Genomic DNA, 20,617 nt, shown 5'->3' with positions numbered 1-20,617 from the left:
CTTCATTTCACCTAACTTTCGGACCTGCTAGGCAACTGGCAACCAAGTAGACAAATTTTATTGTTTTTCCTTCTACTGGAATCAAATCCTTGCAAGACCTGTGCAAGAGTATGTCAGTGTCACTTTCAGACAAGATTATAGTCATATTGCAATCTTACCATTTAGTGTCTTGTTGCTTGTGTTTCTGTTTAGATATTTATTATCTTTTTATGTTTGCTGAATCTATTTTGTTGGTTTCTATCTATGTTGAATAAATATTAAAAAGAGATTTTGTGTTGTCACTGCAAGTTGACAAATGTATTACTATAAAGACATATAGTAATATCAATGTTATCCACTCAGAGTGGACATCCTTCTTCAGCTCACAGAACATGTTGGACCTCACATGGGGATGATTCGAGGGCTCATAGAACACTACAAGAAAAAAACCTTTCCTACATCTGACACTTATGACAATGAAGAGAGACATATGCAGCAGAACCCTGTACCTCATGACCCTGTCTATAATAGGAGTAAGTGTTGAAATGTGTCATGTCTCAGAGCTGAGTGAATGGTAAAGATACAGACCTCAGTTTATCTCGTCACCCATTTTGTCACGAAAATATGCTTTAGTATTGTCTTTTGGATTGTATTTCTTTTCAGTATACCATTCAACACCTCATTAAAGTGCCCCTTATCATTGCCAGACACTTTCAAGTCATTATTACAAAGCAACTGTAACAAGAAAGTACACATTAACCCCTTCCTGGGAGGATCTCTATATAGATGTTTTGAAATTGGGACTTTTGTCGGATTGTCTATATGTAGACGTTTGTCCTGATTTTACCACACTAGCTTGTAGTATGGTCTATATATAGGAGATTCCTTACAAGTAACAATATTCATAAAATAAATCATCATTTGGCATCTCAAATACCCAAATACTGGCCAACATTGCCTCTCAAGACTGGTCACCACTCGCATTTTGTTGGTGGTGGATATGCTATGCATGTAAGCTAATATTGAAAATATTTGTGTTTTTCTACTTTCTTTTATCATGAGTCTATCATGTTAAGGAAAAAGAAATGTACCGCATGCCAACAACGTTGCCTAAAAATGGATAGGTGCAAAACAAGTTTGTGAAAAATACAGAGAAAAGTGGAAATAAATTACGTCCAGGTCACAGGTCTTGGATGTAAGTAACTCCAAACATTCAAATAAATACATTGACATACATTATTATTAATCAAACACATATGACACCTATATATAGATTTAATTGTTTGTTCAGTTTTGCTGCAGAGTCTATATATAGACTCAATTGTTTGTTCAGTTTTGCAGCAGAGTCATCTGGAATGCCCATTTGTGGAGAAACATATACTATATAGATGTATGGATGAATGTTGGTACAGTCTATATATATTTTTTTATTTGGTTGTACACTCATCTGCCCTGACTGGGAAGGGGTTAAAAGAAAAATCTAATCTGCAGAACTCTATTGTCATGAGAGTTGGTTGGAAGACATGTCCTCCTGTATTGATTAGCATAAACATCTTTATGAACCTTAAATAAGAAAATATGTGGTAAAATTCACTAACTAACATTTTGGAATCATTCCATTATCATGAAATAAGGCAGAGTGGGAGTGAAATAGGAGTGAGAGTTGTAAGATTTAGTCTGAGTGCATGTGCCACATACCCATATGAAGTGCCATGTTACAGCCTTTTGCTTTTCCCATAGAAACCTTTTATTAAATAGTGATGTCATTGGTATACATTGCCTATGGGAGTGTATAGGAGAAACTTTTAGACCAGTGGAAACTGCATTAAATAGGGACCAAACTTGGAGTAAGTATTCTATCAAAATATATACAGTTTTGGAAAATGAAATATGTGTTTTATAAAGGAATTGTTAATTACTGAAAGTTCAAATGTCAAAACATGATAAGAAATAAGAGTTTACTGCATACTGCAAGACATAATGCTCATGTATAATCAGTTTCCATATTTTTTTTCAGTTTGTGAGTACTTGAGTGAGAATCTGCGAGGCCGTTGGTCTGACTTGGGGCGTTCCTTGGGTCTTGGAAACCTTGTCAGTGAGCTGTTCCGAGATCCAACTGTCAGAAAAAAGGACAAGGTTTATCAGGTAAGGTATAATTCCTCACCATATCTTCTTTCATATCTCATTTTAAATTGTAAGCAAAGCCTTGAAATTGAATTGATATCTTAACATTTCAAGATTAGTTATGGCAATTTTTTTATAATTTGTATTGTCATTAGAGCCAGTTAATCTGGAAATTCTAACTATGAGTAGACAATCATAGGAAATATACTGATGTGAAAACCCTTTTCAGAGCACAGTCAGTTTTTCAATACAATGAAGATTGCTTCCTACTCATGATTATGATATACTTTTTGAGTTAATTTCTATTGTTATATGTTGATTTTAAATGTTACATTGTAGAAATGAATAAATAGAAGATAAACTATGATGTACAGATAATACTGTGGCAATGTTCTTCTACCACAGCTGTATAGTGCATTATTATGGCCATTTCATGCCAGAGACAAGACACCCCGCCACACGCGGTGCAAAGCTGCATGGCTTAAAATCACCTCAATGTATTCCCAATAGGAGAGTTCACACCGGATGCGAAACTTTGGGACATATGCTAGCCACACCACGTGCACCAATTCCAACATCACTGGGCAGGCGATTTTTCTGGCCATAGCATCGATGGGTCATGCCCCTTGGGACTCCAGCCTTTGTGGTTTTGTCTCCAGAGGCCCATACCTTTTTTTGACTGCACCGACCTGACTCCTCAACTTCCCCTCACTCACTCACTGTCCTTCACCATGGACTGATGGATTTCCTGTAGTTGGTGCCTTGCTTCTTAATACTATCTTGTTCATTGAATGATAGAACTTAAGAGAACTAAGCTGGAGTCTCTTGAATAAGATGATGATATTCTCTACGTTCAAGTTATTTCATATTTGTTTCATATATCCAATTCTTTTCCTCTTATAGTTCAAGGCCAAAGATAACATTAATAATTCCTCTTCCTCCACCTCCTCCTCCACATCAAGAGACCATAAAGTACTGTCTTTCTTCGCTGTAGAAGGAACTGTCAAATAAGCCAGCCTCCACCGCCAGGAATGTCTCGCCTAGTATCGCACATGGTGTGAACATACCCATAGTAACCAAGTCAGCCCATCTCTCATGCATTGTATGCCTCATCTCTTTTGTGAAATGGCCCTTAGACTTTCTTATCATCATTAAGCTTGTTAGCTTGTGTAGTTGCTTGTTTTTAGTGATATTTCAGCTTAGCATATATATTTCAGCCTAGCATATATATATATATATATATATATATATATATATATATATATATATATATATATATATATATATATATATATATATATATATATATATATATATATATATATATATATATATATATATATATATATATATATATATATATATATATATACTAACTGGTAACCTGTGGAATATATATATATATATATATATATATATATATATATATATATATATATATATATATATATATATATATATATATATATATATATATAGGCAACCCCGCTTAACGAAGGGGTTACGTTCCTAAAAAACTCTTCGTTAAGCGAAACTTCGTTAAGCGAAATTTCAAGTTTAACACCTGAGTTGAACTTCCATTGAGAGTAAACAAAGCGAGAGTGCATCATAGTACAGTGAAAGGTTTAATGAAAGTAAAAATTATGAAGTTGAACAGTTAGGCAGTTTAATTTAAGTCATTATAATGTACACTAATGTATGTATGTACATAACTTTATAATGTTGATGATCTTAAATTTATGAAGGGAGGGAGAGTGAAATGGGAAAGACACCAACTGGCAACCTGTGGAATGTAAACAAACGGTGCATCATTGTATCACGTACAAAACTTATGTACCACATTTCCACAAAGCTTTCCATTTTATCCATTGTAGAGTCACGAGTTCAGGTGGTTCTTTTATCTTTCAAGGAAGATACGGTCTCACCAGCCCTCTTAATAGAGTCTGCTGACTTGAAAATAGTAGAGACAGTAGATGGTGGCGCGCAATGCTGTTAGTTTTCTCACCTCTCGTGTCTGTGAATAATATCCAGCTTCACCTCAAGAGTAAGAGACTTCCTGGTCTTCTTAGCAACGCTAGGCGACATTGCAGGGCATGTCTTCTGTAGGTGGCTATATTTGTACACTCCAGCTGATCGATAGCCTCAAGTGAGGGTTGGGAATGCAGTAGGACAACATCCTGTGGAATGCACCCTTTGAGATAAATATACTTTATAAGGGTAGTTTATTTATTTACATATCTTTTGTTATGTTTTATATGTTCTGTGCAATAATTATTATTTATAAGTACTTTTTTCTTACCTGAAAACACGTAAAAAAAAATAGTAGGGGTGCTTTTTTGGGGAAGCTGGAATGGATTAATGGCATTTCAATGCATTTCAGTGAGTAAAAATGTTTTGAGATACGAACTCTGTCACGGAACGAATTAAACACGTATCATAAGATACCACTGTGTATATTATATATATATATATATATATATATATATATATATATATATATATATATATATATATATATATATATATATATATATATATATATATATATATATATATATATATATATATATATATATATATATATATATATATAGACAACCCCGCTTAACGAGGGTTCACACAACGAAATTTCGCTACAACGAAGGTTTCATTTTACTACCATCTGCTCGTTTAACGAACACCAAACTCACTTTAACGAAGTTTTATCCAGGTAATTTTTTCCAAGTTTGAAAGCACTGCCGTATCACACAAGCCAACAGGCTTTTGAATACACCAGTGCCTCTCGTGGACAACACATGCATCACTCGATCTCCCTGTTCAAAACAATAACAGCGTCACCAGCAGCTCATCTTCCCTCACTGAACTTACCACCAAAACGCCCTGCAATGTTGCCTAGCGTTGCTAAGAAGACCAGGAAATCTCTTACTCTCAAAGTGAAGCTGGATATTATTCACAGACACAAGAGAGGCGAGAAAACTAATAGCATTGCTCGCCACCATCTTGATTCCATCTACTGTCTCTACTATTTTCAAGTCAGCAGACTCTATTAAGAATGCTGGTGAGACCGTATCTTCCTTGCAAGCTAAAAGAACCACCTGAACTCGTGACTCTATGTAATGTAATGTATATGTATCTGTGTTGTAATGTACTATGATGTGTGTAGGTGATGGGTTAAATACTTGGGTGTCGTTGGCTCTTACCCTTGTACCTAGTTATCTAGTTAATTGCTTGTTATGGGAGGGGAAGTGAGGACAAGTTCAGTGGGAGAGCAGAACGAGCTGTGTAGTCGCTGTACACCAAGGGAATAAAGATCACCAGATTGCTGACTGCTTTTTGCTGAACACCACAATGGATAAAATGGAAAGCCTTGTGGAAATGTGGTACATAAGTTTTGTATGCGATACAATGATGCGCCCTTTGTTTACATTCCACAGGTTGCCAGTTAGTGTCTTTCCCGTTTCACTCTCCCTCCCTTCATAAATCTAAGATCATCAACATTATAAAGTTACATACATACATATATTAGTGTACATTATAATGACTTAAATTAAACTGCCTAAATGTTTAACTTCATAATTTTTACTTTCATTAAACCTTTCATTGTACTATGATGCACTCTTGCTTTGTTTACTCTCAATGGAAGTTTAAGTCAGGGGTTAAACTTGTTGTAATCGGATCACTTAATGAAGGATTTTTTTAGGAACGTAATCCCTTCGTTAATCCCTATATATATATATATATATATATATATATATATATATATATATATATATATATATATATATATATATATATATATATATATATATATATATATATATATATATATATATATATATATATATATATACAGTAAGGTCCCGGGTTACGTCGGTCTCGAGATACGTCAAACTCGCACTTACGTCAGTCCACTATAAGGCAATTTAAGATTTAAAAAATTGAAAATTTATAAATCGTAAAGCACGGGGTTTATTGTTATTGTTGGCTGCCAGGCGTCACTAGTGGTTATCCGCCACACCGCCCACCTCACGCTTGAATACAATAACACTCTACGTACCTCATTTCCACCACACTGTCGTCCCTGGCAAGAGTGTTCCTACATCTGCGTTTGCTGACTATCTTAGTATCTTGCTCAATGGCACCAAAAAGAAAACTTCTGAGTGATAGCAGTGATGCTAAGAAAAGGAAAACCATTATGCTACAAGAAAAAGTGGACATAATTAAAAGATATGAGAAGGGAGGCAGCAGCTGTGTGTAAGGGAGTGAAGAAGAAAATGGGAAGCCCATTACCATGACAACAGGGAGGTTGATGACCTTGAGGGCTTTCGCACCCATCACAACAATAACAACTCCGGAGCCTTCGCCTGGGCCACACGACACTTGCAGCTCACTTGCACCGTCTGCGCCTGTCTGCTGATCCCTATTGCCCTTTCCTATTGCATTTCCTGCTCTGCTGCCCACGCTTCTACTCCCACTGCACTGCACTACGCTCCCAGCTGTCCACCCTGGGCGTCACAACATTCGACCTGCCCACCCTCCTGGCGGCCTCAAGCGTCCACCCCTCTGGCAACCTGCAGTCTTTCGCATTCACGGCCCTAATCAATATATTCCTACATAGTTGTAAATAATATAACAATATAACCTTTTACTTACCTGAATAACCATAAAAAATGATTGGTTGAAAACTTGATAATATGCTTTGAAAGTACAAAAACTCGAGTTACGTACAAAATCGACTTACATCATGTTACAGGAACGTAACTCTGGCGTAACTCGGGACCTTACTGTATATATATATATATATGATTTGAGGCTTCAGTTATAGAATTTTACTTGTCTCTTTACAGGTTTTGGAGGAATACAGACTGCGGGTGCAAGGAGACCACATTTCAGGGCTGCTGCAAGCCTTACAAGATTGTGAACTCAACCTACAGCGTAAACACATTTTAAGAGAAATTCTCTCCTGAGTATTTCTTCTTCTTGGTTTTACGAATATTGTCATAGATGTCATCTACATATCTCTTTAAGAATTAAGGAATATCAGATCTACAGGTTAGTGAGATTTGCTGTTTTGTGATATAACACTGGTACCATAAAATTCATAGCATTCAAAAGGTGTAGTGAAAGCTGTTTGAAATAAATTATAATTTTCTTGCATAATATTTTCAGTCATATCTAGATTGAGGTGCAGTCTAGTGTATAGTCGTGAGTGTTAGTTTCTTTCCACCTCGATCATTCCTAATTTTGCATTGTATAACACTCCCAAGACAAAGTAATTTTGAAAATTGTTTGCTAACTATATACAGTAAGGCCCCAAATTTAGCGAAATCCAGCTTAGTGAAACCCTTATTTAGCGACTGTCTGGAAAAAGACCAAGCCCTCAAGTTTAACGATTTTCTCTCATATTTAGCGAATGTACCCCGCTACACTGTCCCGCCTCCCGCTTGCTCTGAGCCAATTGTCCCGCCTCCCGCTCGCTCTGAGCCAATTGTGTGTCTGTTTGGCCGTGACATCAGCCCCACAGTGCCTCCGGCATTCCCGCTCGACACGAGCTATTGTGTGTGTTAATCCAGCGTGTGAACTCATTTTTTGTGCTCCCATCCTCGCTGTTTAGCAAGTTTCGCTATCACCATGGCCTCCACTAGTGGTTCGGGGGGTGTTGATTCTCGTGAAGGTGGTGATGTTGCAGCTGTAAATGGGGACTTTGGGTGGACGAAAGACTGATTGGTATTTTTCCCTATTTAAAGTAGTATTCAAATTTGGCGAAATTCCAATTTAGCGATGGTTTTGGCAGATTGCTAAATGTGGGGGCTTACTGTACAAAGATTTTATTTTAGTTCTTTATGCTCAGCAATTTTATATAAGTACTGAGAGAGAAATAGAAAGAAAATGGAAGGTTTATTAAATTAAAAGCTGGTGGTTTGGCAGTTTGGTGGAAATGTTAGTTATTGGCCTATGGGGATCTAGTTATTTAACTTTTTCTTCACCTTTTGTATCATAACCCTGTCCATGTAATCTGTTTTCAAGTTATGTATTTGCAAATCCATTCATTCTGCAGGTTTCTTCTTTTCAAGGCTCTCTTCTTTTTATCACTCATCTTTGAAATAACTAAAAGCAGAATAAATGATAAAAAAAAAAAAAGGCAAACAGTACAAATGATGCATGGATAGATTTATACTTTCTGTTCAGTTTGAGTTCTCACAGTATGTAACCTTGCATCTAGAAATCCAGAACCAGGATGTACTGACTCTGCAAACTCTGTGATCTGGTGAAATTCAGCTCAAGAGATGCATTGAGGCAAGTTGTTTTTGTGTTGTTCTTGATCGTTACAATGTATTTTTTAATGTTTTGTTTCGTTTTGTCTGAAATTATGTCTATTATAATGTCAGAGGATTGTCTATTGCATATTGTATATTTTTATATTTTATTATAACCTACAGAGATAATATGAATAGTATTTTTTAAATGTGCACTACATAAACACTTTAATAGTAGAATTAAGGCTCTATACATGCATTGTGTCTTTTATACCATCTTTTACACCCAAGACAAAAATTACTTTGTTTCTTAATTGATAAAGTTCAAAGTTGGTATCATTGTTTTTATTGTTGGTAGGAGGCTACAAGAAACCATAAACATTATAAAGTCCTGTAAAAGCGTTTGTTTTCCTAACTCAGAAATCAAAATCTGATACTGAGATTTCATGTCACCAAAACAATAACAGACTGATCCTTGGACTTGGCTGGCATAGATGTTCTGTCATCATATAGATGTAATGATGTTAGCAAATGGACAGTGCCCATCCTGAGGAGGTTTATAAAGTAAAGGCATGCCATGTTTGGCCTATGGCAAGACACAGCTTGGAGACATGGTGATAATAGCACTGCAGCATTCTTGGCTTATTTTAATTTTGATCTCAAATTTGTCCTTTCCTCAGAAAGGAAACTGAGCAGAAATTCCTCTGCACTTTGATTGTGAAACATTAATCTCTGGAGAAGCAAGGTAAAATGTGTGATAAGATTTTGTGTTATATTAAAGTCTCTAAAAATGAGAGAGCTTAGTACACCAGACAACTATATTTTGCTCTATAGAATGATGATAGTTGCATATACTTGAGTAATCATCAATGAAATACTATTGTAAAGAAAAATACTTAAAGGTATAAAAGTACAGTAAATTACTAAGCACATCATGAAATAATGTTCTGATATGACTAGTCTGTAGTGCTAGATCATTGGTTCACAAAGTGGCCAATATCGACTGTCAGAGGTCGATGGGACCATCCAAGGGATTGAAGAATAACCAGGGAGACAGTTAATATTACCGCTGGGGTTGAAGGGACCATTGAAGCTTCCATCTGAAAATTCTATAATCTAGATTATGATTTGTGAAAATCTGAAGAAAATCATGTACCTTTAGATAATAATGAAAAAAAAAAGTTATTGAATTCAAACCATAAATAATCATTTTTCAGTAATTAATCTTGAGAAATTTAAGTAGCACTGGCAACACTACCTTCAACCACAGTCCTATTACCCACTCCTGCAACTTGACATGTTTTAAGAGAAAAGCATCAAGAAACCTTGTTAACTAAATTGGCCATTGTTTTGGTTATACCATGTTCTTTTTCTTATCCAAGTGGCAAATAGTGGTTTTAATTTTGTGCGTAATTTTTTTTTCTCGCCTGTCATCATTGATGTAAAAAACTACTACACCTACTATTGGACATGGTTTTTGCCATTGGAATTATTTTCTTCTAATTAAGAGAGGGGATCGATGGAAATCTTGAAACTTCATTGGTGGGTCAATGAGTTAAAAAGATTGAGAACCACTGCACTAGATTATGTTGACCAACTTCTGAATTAAACCAGATGGGAAACACTGAAAACTTGACAGTTTGCAATATCTCCCTTTTCAGTAAGAATTAATGAAAGATTAATATTATAAGCTGGATATGATTTATTTTTCCAATTTTGACACTAATTAGATTTTTACAGACAACATTGATTAGAAAAGCATAAAGATTGAAATCTTGATATGATATTGCTTGTTGGTAAAAAGGGTGTATGGACAAGTCGAGTATTAACCAATTTGAGTGTGCCAAATTGAGTGCGCTGGAGCCAGGTCTGTCTAGGGAATATTCCCTAGACAGAACAGTGTTAACATTCAGGGAGAAGATTCCTTAGACAACAATCAAGGCTGATGTTTTCATGAATCATGATTGTTGTCTCATGCTTTTGAATGCACTAAAGTAGTACATCAAATAAAGTAATACTACCATAAAGTAGTTCATCATATAAAGCTGTATTCATCCTCAATAGCAATGCTTCTCAAACGTTTCAAGCTTATGGAACCCTTTCACACTTCTGGTATTCTATGGAACTCCCTACAATCCTTTCACCCAATATAGGTAAGTAGAACGCCCCCACATATAATTACAGGCACTAAATTGATGTGGACTTCATGTGGTCTCTCTCTCTCTCTCTCTCTCTCTCTCTCTCTCTCTCTCTCTCTCTCTCTCTCTCTCTCTCTCTCTCTCTCTCTCTCTCTCTCTCTCTCTCTCTCTCTCATTTGCAATGGAAATGGCGCATAGCCTATTATGTTATTAATGAAGCCCATCAATGTGGGGAATTTCTTTGGGAAAAAGATTGGTTGCATTGACATTCAAGTTGATTGTATGCCACTTGACTTGGTGTGCACTCAACTTGTCCAGGTATTGTAAAAATATATCTCCCCTAAATGCTTAAACTTCTGTCTAATATTAGGCAATGACCCTCTATTAATACATATGAGAAACATATAAGTGAATGTATTATAAAAACTTGCTGTCATCATCCAGCTGCATGTTAATCACTGACAAAACATTATTTGAAGCTAAACAAGTCAAGGAAGAAGACAGTTATTGTGCTTCTTGGTTGTACTGGTATTTCTCGTTTTGTGCGATATATGGGTTCCTACAGGCATCGCACAAACTAAAATCACACAAAAAAAACTATTTTCCCCATAAGAAACAATGGGTAACAGGGGTATGGGGTTTTGGCCCAAAAAACTTGTATTTAAGAAAAAAAAAAAATTTTTAACTAATAAAGTGAACATGTCCTAAAAATGCTTCATTCTAAACCTATATGTAACACTAAGTTGCAAATAAAGTGTAAGTAAATCACCCAGTAACACTTAACACGATGCTCCCTCACTTCTCACAGTCCCCTCAGTCACTCGCCATATTTATCCATACTGACCACTTCCTCTGGCACATCCACTTCCACTTCTACTATGGATTCAGGGTCATCATTTTGGGGGCATTTTAACGAACAAGTAAACTGGCTGGACTGGCTGTGACTGTAAACGCATGAGAGGGCTGTAAATATTGAACTGGGGAGCAGGAGCGGCCACCTGTTGCCAGGCAGTGGAACTACGCATCTGGAGCACTGTTTGAAATGTGGTTTAGGCAAATCACATCTTAGTGAACAGATCACACAATTTTGATTATTTATAATATTTTTAATGTTGTATCGTAGCAAATTTGCACATAAAAAACACGTACAAAATGAGAAATACCTGTACAGTATAAGTGATATTGGTATATCCAGTTTTACTCCTGTATTGTGGATTTAAATTGCAGCAATAATGTTTGGCATATGTTATAAAATTATTTATGAATATTTACCTGTACATACATACATGTACGACAAAGATAAATTGAAAAAGAATAATACATTAATTGCATTGTAAACATCTTACCATACAAATTACTTACAATAATAAATATTTAATTGTTTTTACCAATTAATAAAAAAAAACTTATTTGTAAGTACATTTATATAATTTACATATAAAAGTTCAGCAGTTTTTTTCTTCTTTTTACATAAATGAAGGCAATATTATGGAGAGAAAAAAAAAAAAAATATATATATATATATATATATATATATATATATATATATATATATATATATATATATATATATATATATATATATGTAAGTAGATAGATAGTTGGGTGCTAAATTATTATCTTTCATAGTGAAGGTGTTAACCTCCAGATAAATCACAGACATAGGTAGTAATATATTAAATCCTGATATGCACAAACTGTTATTGTTACATCTCTTATTTGAAATTCAGGTTTGCATTATATCACAAAAACATATTACAAACAACAGATATTGTACACTATCAATATAAATGTTTTAGTATATTCTTAAACAGTAATTAAATGAGATGAAAATGTCATTGGTCATGATGTTGCATATATTCTTGCCAGAATTTAGATATTCTAAGTAAAAAAATCTTTTATACATCTATGCATTTTAAAGATGATGTTTAGCCATGATAAGATATTCAAATGTGGCTTGGCAACAGATATAATGGCTGGGTGACCTTGGTAACCATGGAAGAGAAACACTAAGTCCACACACTCCATATTACGTTTAAAAGTTGATATAATCTAAACATATTCACTGCCACTGCCTTGGTGTAAACCTGCATGCATCTGTCTGAGTAGCTATCATCCTGATTTGTTGCTAGCCTCGTTCCTTCCCACTCCCTGTCTAGGTAGGCATGATGCCACATAGCCTGTTATTTAGTTTGTTTATTACAACTATGCTATTATATATTGTCATGTTTTAGATGGGCATTACTGCAATTTATTATGATATAACAATATTGGCTTATCAGTTATCTATCTGATAATGATTTTCTCACATTATTGATATATTAGCATTGTTCCAAGTAGCAATAATTGATCATTTTGGTTTCAGGAACATGAATATGTTGAAGTTTTTAACTTTCAAAATCAAATATAGTTACCAATATATTATGGAGTCCCAAGCAAAGCAGCAAAGCAGGAAAGCAGAGCAAACTAGGGAGAATATGTATCTCTCCAGATTCAATGATGTGTAGGGATGAAGCTCATACTGAGAAAAACTTTCATGTATTTAATCAAAAGAAACATGATACTTATATAGAAGATTATGGCCAAGAGCCTGACACTTACTGGCAGCACCAGGCAAGAATTTGTTTACATTTAGAAAAACTGATTGTACCACACTTGATTTTTCACCATCTTCATTTTTTTGGTGAAAAAGTACAAAAAATACCTGCTGGGAATTTAATTTTGAGACGAGTTTTGAACTTGAAGATTATGGTGTCTCATTACATACATTCAAGGTATTTTATTCATTGTACTGATATATCACCATCTCAGTTGTATGGTGCTCAGTGATCCAAACTTCACCACAGATGGTCTGGTTGTCTTAAACCACCAATATCAGCTAAAATCATTCAACTGAGACTGAAATTTGTGGGTTTTCTTTCCTGAAAGCCATCTTATTTGTTGAAATATATATTTTTATACATAAAACAATGCTTTTTCTTTAGTAAAGAGACAGGGTAAATACTGAATTTGATTTGCTTTTTCATAAGAATAGAAATTTATATTTATTGATTTTTTTTAGGTAAAATCAATATCATTATCAGTAATAGTATCTTTATCAACTTATCGGTTATCAGTGATATATTTATTGCCATTTATTGATTATTGCTATTGCCAATAGGATTCTCATTATTGATTTATTAGATATTGTGGTGTTTTTAATTAATTGATTACTTATTTCATACACATACACACACACACACACACACACACACAATGGGTCTCTCTTGTTACCTGATTTATAGATTGTCCCAATCTATAAATCAGGTAACAAGAGAGACCCATTGAACTATAGACCAGTGTCACTTACAAGTGTGGTAGCTAAGATGTGTGAGAGGGTGGTGAAGAATAGATGGACAGACTTCTTGGAGAAAAATGACATACTTTGTGAGTGTCAATTTGGTTTTAGAAAAGGGCGTTCATGCACGACAAACCTGATATGTTACTATTCGAGGGTGATAGATGTAATACAGGAAAGAGATGGTTGGGCTGATGGAATATATCTGGATTTAAAAAAGGCCTTTGATAAGGTACCACACGGAGACTGATCTGGAAACTTGAAATGGTAGGAGGAGTGCATGGCAGTTTACTAAAATGGATGGAAGACTTTTTGGTAGGAAGAGAAATGAGAACAATAATTAAGGACAGACCATCAGAATGGGGCTTGGTGGAGAGTGGAGTTCCACAGGGATCAGTGTTGGCACCAGTAATGTTCGCAGTCTACATAAATGACATGGTGGATGGGGTGTCCAGTTATGTGAGCCTATTTGCAGACGATGCAAAATTGTTAAGAAAAGTGAGATGTGACAAAGATTGCGAACTACTCCAGGAAGACTTGGACAGAATATGGAAATGGAGCTGTACATGGCAAATGGAGTTCAACACGACAAAATGCAAGAAAATAGAGTTTGGCAAGAGTGAAAGAAGAATCAGGAGTATGTACAAGATAGGAAATGAAGACATAAAACCAGTCATGAAGAAAAAGACCTTGGGGTGACAATTACCAATGACCTATCGCCAGAGAGACATATAAACAAAATAATTGGAGAAGTATTGAACTTATTGAGGAACATAAGAGTGGCGTTCGTATATTTAGATGAAGAAATGATGAAGAAAATAATTACTGCAATGATAAGACCGAGGCTTGAATATGCAACAATACAGTGGGCTCGAACTTAAAGAAACACATAAGGAAACTAGAGAAAGTACAGAGGGCTGCAACAAAATGGTGCCTGACTTAAGAGATTTGACTTATGAAGACAGACTGAAAAGAATGCAACTTCCGACCCTGGAAAACAGAAGAGAAAGGGGAGACCTGATAGCAATATACAGAGTGATGATTGGCATGGAAAAAATGGATAGGGAAGATCTGTGTATGTGGAATGAAAGAATGTCGAGAGGGCATGGGAAAAAACTAAAATGGCCACTTATAGGAGAGATGTGAAAAAATATAGCTTCCCTCATAGAAGGGTGGAAGCATGGAATAGTTTAGACGTGGAAGTGGTCAACGCAAGGAATATTCATGATTTTAAGAAAAAGCTGGACATTAATAGATATGGAGACGGGACAACACGAGCATAGCTCTTTTCCCGTATGTTACAATTAGGTAAATACAATTAGGTAAATACACACATACATATATATATATATATATATATATATATATATATATATATATATATATATATATATATATATATATATAAACATATAGTCAAAGCAGAAAAGGGTGGCCAGGTTAATTACTGGCTGGCCTTTGTTCCTGATTAGATAGTATGCACTTGGCGGTGAAGGGAAAAATGCCCCTAGTAAAATTGGCTACAAAGCAACTTTACTCTAGCTGTCACCCATCACTCAGTAACTATAGATGACATAAATCATGTCTCAGTGTCATTTGATACATTAATGTTTCAGAGTGGCCGCTGTCCTGTGCTCCTAAAATTTGTTGGTGTTTGTGTTGAATAATTGAGTGGGAAGCCTCTTGAACATGATACAAGGGTCAGGGTGATCTAGTGTCATGAATTAGGCCTTCAAACAAAAGAAATAGTAAATGAAATTAGTGTGAGTGAGAGAAGTATTCACTGCTAAGTTGCAAAAATTCAAAGCATCTGGCGGTGCTCGTGTTCCAATCCCAGTTAAAACTACGTACTGGGAGACCCAGGAAAATAAGTGAAACTTCACTCAGAGTCCTGAAGTGGAGCGTGGATGTCACTCCCACTCTTACGGCAGGGAAACTGAAGGAGGAAAATCCTCAGATACTTGGTAATGTTGCCGTTAGAACAGTGTCTGACGCACTGCATTTGCGCCTCGAATACAAGAAAGTGGCAGCTCGTCGCAAATCAGCTTTAAATGAACTGCAAAATAAAGCTCGAAAGGCATTTGCTTCTAAATACTTGAAGTGGCCATTGTAAAAATGGCATAGCTTCCTGTGGACTGATGAATCAGTCTTCATTGTCAGTGACATGAAGGGAAAGAGAGTGTGGGTGAGGAGGGGTGTTCGTATGAATGATCCCAAGTACTGTGCCCTTATGGTAAAACACCCTGCATCACTTATGGTATGGGCTGCTTTTGGATATCAGGGTAATGGGCCACTAGTGGTGCTTCCACAGAATTTTATGGTAAACCAGCAAGTTTATCTCAACATCTTAGAGGAACACTTGGGGGAGTGTTTTGCAAACAGTAATGCAGAGATTCTCCAGCATGACGAGGCTCAAGCACACAGAGCAAATTCAGTAAAACACTGGCTTAAAATTAATGAGATTGAATATATTTCTGAGTGGTCAAGTAACAGCACAGACCTCAGCCCTATTGAGAACTTGTGGACTATCTTGAAGAGGGAATTGAGGGAAAGAGACACTTCTACAGTAGAAAAATTAGAGGTAGAGTTGTGCACTGCCTGGGATAGGATTCCTGACTCCACACTTTAACATCTGGCCAACTCTATTCCAACTCATCTTAACTTAATCAAGAAGACCAGTTTATCTTCAAATAAGTAACTAGAGATGTCGGCGAGTGTTCAATGACTGTTTTGATGTTTATATTTTTGTTAACTTTTTGTGGTAAAGTAGGGAAGATGCAAATGCTTGTGCAGTCATAAAAGAGCGACCCGGCCAGCCTTTTCCGCTTTGACTGTATATATATATATATATATATATATATATATATATATATATATATATATATATATATATATATATATATATATATATATTGTCATTGCACCCAGGTATGATGTTTATCAGTAAATCTGGTTCATTATCACTACTACTTATCTTGTTTTGGGATACTGTGAAGCTCAAAAATTTTTAGAAAGCATGATAAAGAAAGAGTAGCTGCTGGGGTCAAGATTGAACTTATGCCATCATGACCAGGCATATTTGTATGGAACATTTTTCACTTACATTAGCATGTACTTTCACCTCATGTAATATTTGTAGAATCAGTTTTCTGAAGGCAGCATAACTTAGTAGTGCTCTATCAAGATGCATTTGATAATACATGTAGTACATCTAGCCTAAGATTATTAGAATTTTTATGACCTGTAAGGCAGCTAAATCATCTCTTTAACTACCACCACTATAACTGTTCACACCAGCACAATCATTTTCTGCGAAACCTGTAAAAAGAACATTTTGGTGATTTAATAATACTCTTTTATTATACATTTAATTGCAATATCATTTTTAACAGTAGAGTTATTATCAATGTGAAAGTAAAATTATGATCTTTCTATAGCCATTTCTATTGTTTCAGTGCTGGTCTGGAAGAAAATTAGCAGTGAAATGACCATGTACTGTAAAACTTAATATTATTTACTCACTTTGCCAGCAGGGAATCGTACTTAGAAAAGGCTTCATCAATATCAACATAGCAACCAACTAGGTGTCTGAAAAAAGAGACAAGAAACTAAATCAGTTTCATGATCAAAATATAATTTTCATATAGTAGTGGAAGATGGAGATCAGATCAGTAGGTGGAAAAAAAAACTGCTGCATCATGTTGCTTGAGCATGAGGTAATGAAGTATCTTAACAAAATAGCTAGAGAATTAAAAAAAGGAGAACAATTTGAGCTCTTCAGCAATGTGACAGAAAGAACATTTCAGTGTTGTCTCCAGAAAGACCTTGGTCCTCCTCCTGTGTATTCTGCCAAGAAGCCACTACTAACAAAGGCCATGAATGCTAAGAGAGTGACATTTCTAAAGAACTTTAGCATCTATGATGAAGAAAAATGGTGTCAAAAATATGGTGTTAAGATGATGTTTAAGACAAAACCACGTGTACTACCAAATAAAAAATTGTGTATATACTCGTAGAATCTACTGACTTTCATCCATATGTCTATATATAGTTTTCCAGCAAATGGGTACTCCAGATTGATACCTATATATATAGACTGCTACAAAACTAAACAAACAATTGAATCTATATATAGACTCTGCTACAAAACTAAACAAACAATTGAATCTATATATAGACTCTGCTACAAAACTAAACAAACAATTGAATCTATATATAGACTCTGCTACAAAACTAAACAAACAATTGAATCTATATATAGACTGCTACAAAACTAAACAAACAATTGAATCTATATATAGACTCTGCTACAAAACTAAACAAACAATTGAATCTATATATAGACTCTGCTACAAAACTAAACAAACAATTGAATCTATATATAGACTCTGCCACAAAACTAAACAAACAATTGAATCTATATATAGACTCTGCTACAAAACTAAACAAACAATTGAATCTATATATAGACTCTGCTACAAAACTAAACAAACAATTGAATCTATATATAGACTCTGCTACAAAACTAAACAAACAATTGAATCTATATATAGACTGCTACAAAACTGAATAAACAATTTAATCTATATATAGACTCTGCCACAAAACTAAACAAACAATTGAATCTATATATAGACTGTTACAAAACTGAATAAACAATTGAATCTATATATAGACTCTGCTACAAAACTAAACAAACAATTGAATCTATATATAGACTCTGCTACAAAACTAAACAAACAATTGAATCTATATATAGACTCTGCTACAAAACTAAACAAACAATTGAATCTATATATAGACCTGCAAAACTGAACAAGTAACATCTATATATAGACTCTACTGCAAAACTGAATAAACAATTGAATCTTTATATATATTATTTGTGTTTGATTGGAGATATGTCCATATATTTGTATGAATGTTTGGAGTTACTCAAAATTCAGGATTTGTGATCTGGATGTAATTTACTTCCACTTTTCTTCATATTTTTCACATATGTACTTGTTTTGTACCTATTCATTTTTAGGCAATGTTGCTGGTACAGTTCCTTCTCCTTGACATGATAGGCTAATAATAAAAAAAGTGGAAAAAAATGCAAAAATTTCCAGTATTAGCTTATGTCCATAGTACATCCACCATAGACAAAGCACAAGCAGTGACCGGCCTTGAGAAGCCATGTTGACCAGTGTTTGGGTATTTGAGATGCCAGGTAATGATTTATTTTATTAATTTTATTACTTGTAAGGAATTGTCTATATATAGACCATGCTACAACTTAGTGCAGTAAAATAAGAACAATCATCTATATATAGACGGTCCAACAAAAAGTCCCATTTTTTAAACATCTTTACATAGATTCTCCACGGGGAAGGGGTTAAGTGCATCAGTGATACCTACGGGAAGGTTACAGGGCTACATGGTGCAGACCAACATGGCTGTTATTACATCAAGACTGTCAGGCATCCTGATTAGGTCATGGGATTACTACATTGGGATTGGTGGTAGTGGTGGTAGACTTGATTTTTTTACAAGAAATGTGTCCATTAAATCTTAACACCACAAATGTGTTATATGAGCATCTTTTTATTATTTATTGGGTTTCATGGCATCACACATTTTTTGGACAATGGAGTTTTATGCCACAAGATGAAGGTCATCTAAAAATTTTTAGAATAGCAAGACATTGAAGTTTTGGAATGGCTTGGGAATACAGCAGATCTTGAGTCGTTTAGAAAATGTATACTACTAAGATTAAATGAAAAGGAAACTCAAAAACTTGGATACTATGATGTTAGAAAAATTGGAGAAGGCATTCCGTCACATGTGGATGCAAGAATTAGATGCAAACTACTTCAAATATCTTTCAGTATCTATGCCAAACCATCTTTAATGAGTGACTGCAAAATGGTATTAAAAATAAAGGTTGAAAGTAACAGTATTATATCATTGACCACTAGTAAGTCTTCATTTTATGTGAAGATCATAGATTAATTATTTCCATTTAATTTTTATTTTAATTTATAGCAAGGCATTGAAGTTTTGGAATGGCTTGGGAATACAGCAGATCTTGAGTCATTTAGAAAATGTATACTACTAAGATTACTGTATTACTGTATTACTGTATTAGTCTTTGGTGACAAATTCAGAGCAGCTCACCTGTCCACCTTTGAAGCATCAAAAGCAGTGCGACCATGAAGAACTCTACGGTTGTTAAATGCCACTAGGTCACCTGGAACCATGTTAAATTCCAGACTGGCTGATGGCTCTTGAAGTTTGTCTGAGAATAGCTGCAAAAACAATATTACTCATATAGACTGTTCATTGGTTTACTGTACATATATACATTTGAAAATTCATAAAGAATAAAAGCATTCCAAAATTAATTGGTATAAAGAATAAAGTATCCAAAAATTGCTAGATAATGTGTATATACATTGTAATATGGCCATGTAATAATGTGAATGAACAGTGGTTGCAGTTTTTTAAAATTTGACTAATTATGACATTAATCTCATTCATATGTTTAGTACATAGTTATCATTATTGAGTCTAATACAGGAAGGTTTAGTCACCTTGTAAGCATGATAGAAAGGTGTCACTACATGTGTGGGTGCCTGCAGAGGCTTCATGGTACGATTGTTATAGTGCACCTCTGTGATGTCTCCACTTGCATTAGTGCAGAGGATGGGCCACACAGCAGAGTACTGCTGACCCTCATTCTTAATAGAAAATCTGTAAGAATAATGATTTACCATCATTCTGAATGATTAAAACTGTGA

General features: G+C 34.9%; 1 protein-coding gene across 5 annotated transcripts in view; it reads right to left on the bottom strand.

Moving 5' to 3' along the window:
* Positions 1 to 522: 522 nt before the first annotated feature.
* The window catches only part of LOC123499459 (gamma-butyrobetaine dioxygenase-like), a 37,561-nt gene continuing 17,466 nt past the window's right edge, over positions 523 to 20,617 (bottom strand). For 3 of the 5 annotated variants that reach the window (XM_045247436.1, XM_045247433.1, XM_045247437.1), the window contains exons 8-11: positions 20,411 to 20,570; positions 19,995 to 20,125; positions 17,358 to 17,423; positions 524 to 2,095 (exon numbers count right to left, since the gene is read on the bottom strand). In XM_045247436.1, the coding sequence (XP_045103371.1) occupies positions 1,993 to 2,095; positions 17,358 to 17,423; positions 19,995 to 20,125; positions 20,411 to 20,570 (460 nt within the window). In that variant the 3' untranslated portion in view covers positions 524 to 1,992. Of the gene's footprint in view, positions 2,096 to 15,176; positions 17,154 to 17,357; positions 17,424 to 19,994; positions 20,126 to 20,410; positions 20,571 to 20,617 lie in introns of those variants that run through there. The other 2 variants (XM_045247434.1, XM_045247435.1) reach the window with 2 other exon arrangements.

Source organism: Portunus trituberculatus, chromosome 50 (genome assembly GCF_017591435.1).
Source record: "Portunus trituberculatus isolate SZX2019 chromosome 50, ASM1759143v1, whole genome shotgun sequence".
Taxonomy (NCBI): Eukaryota; Metazoa; Arthropoda; class Malacostraca; order Decapoda; family Portunidae; genus Portunus; species Portunus trituberculatus.
Note: the sequence above shows the minus strand (reverse complement) of the source record. Positions and strands in the feature narration are given on the sequence as shown.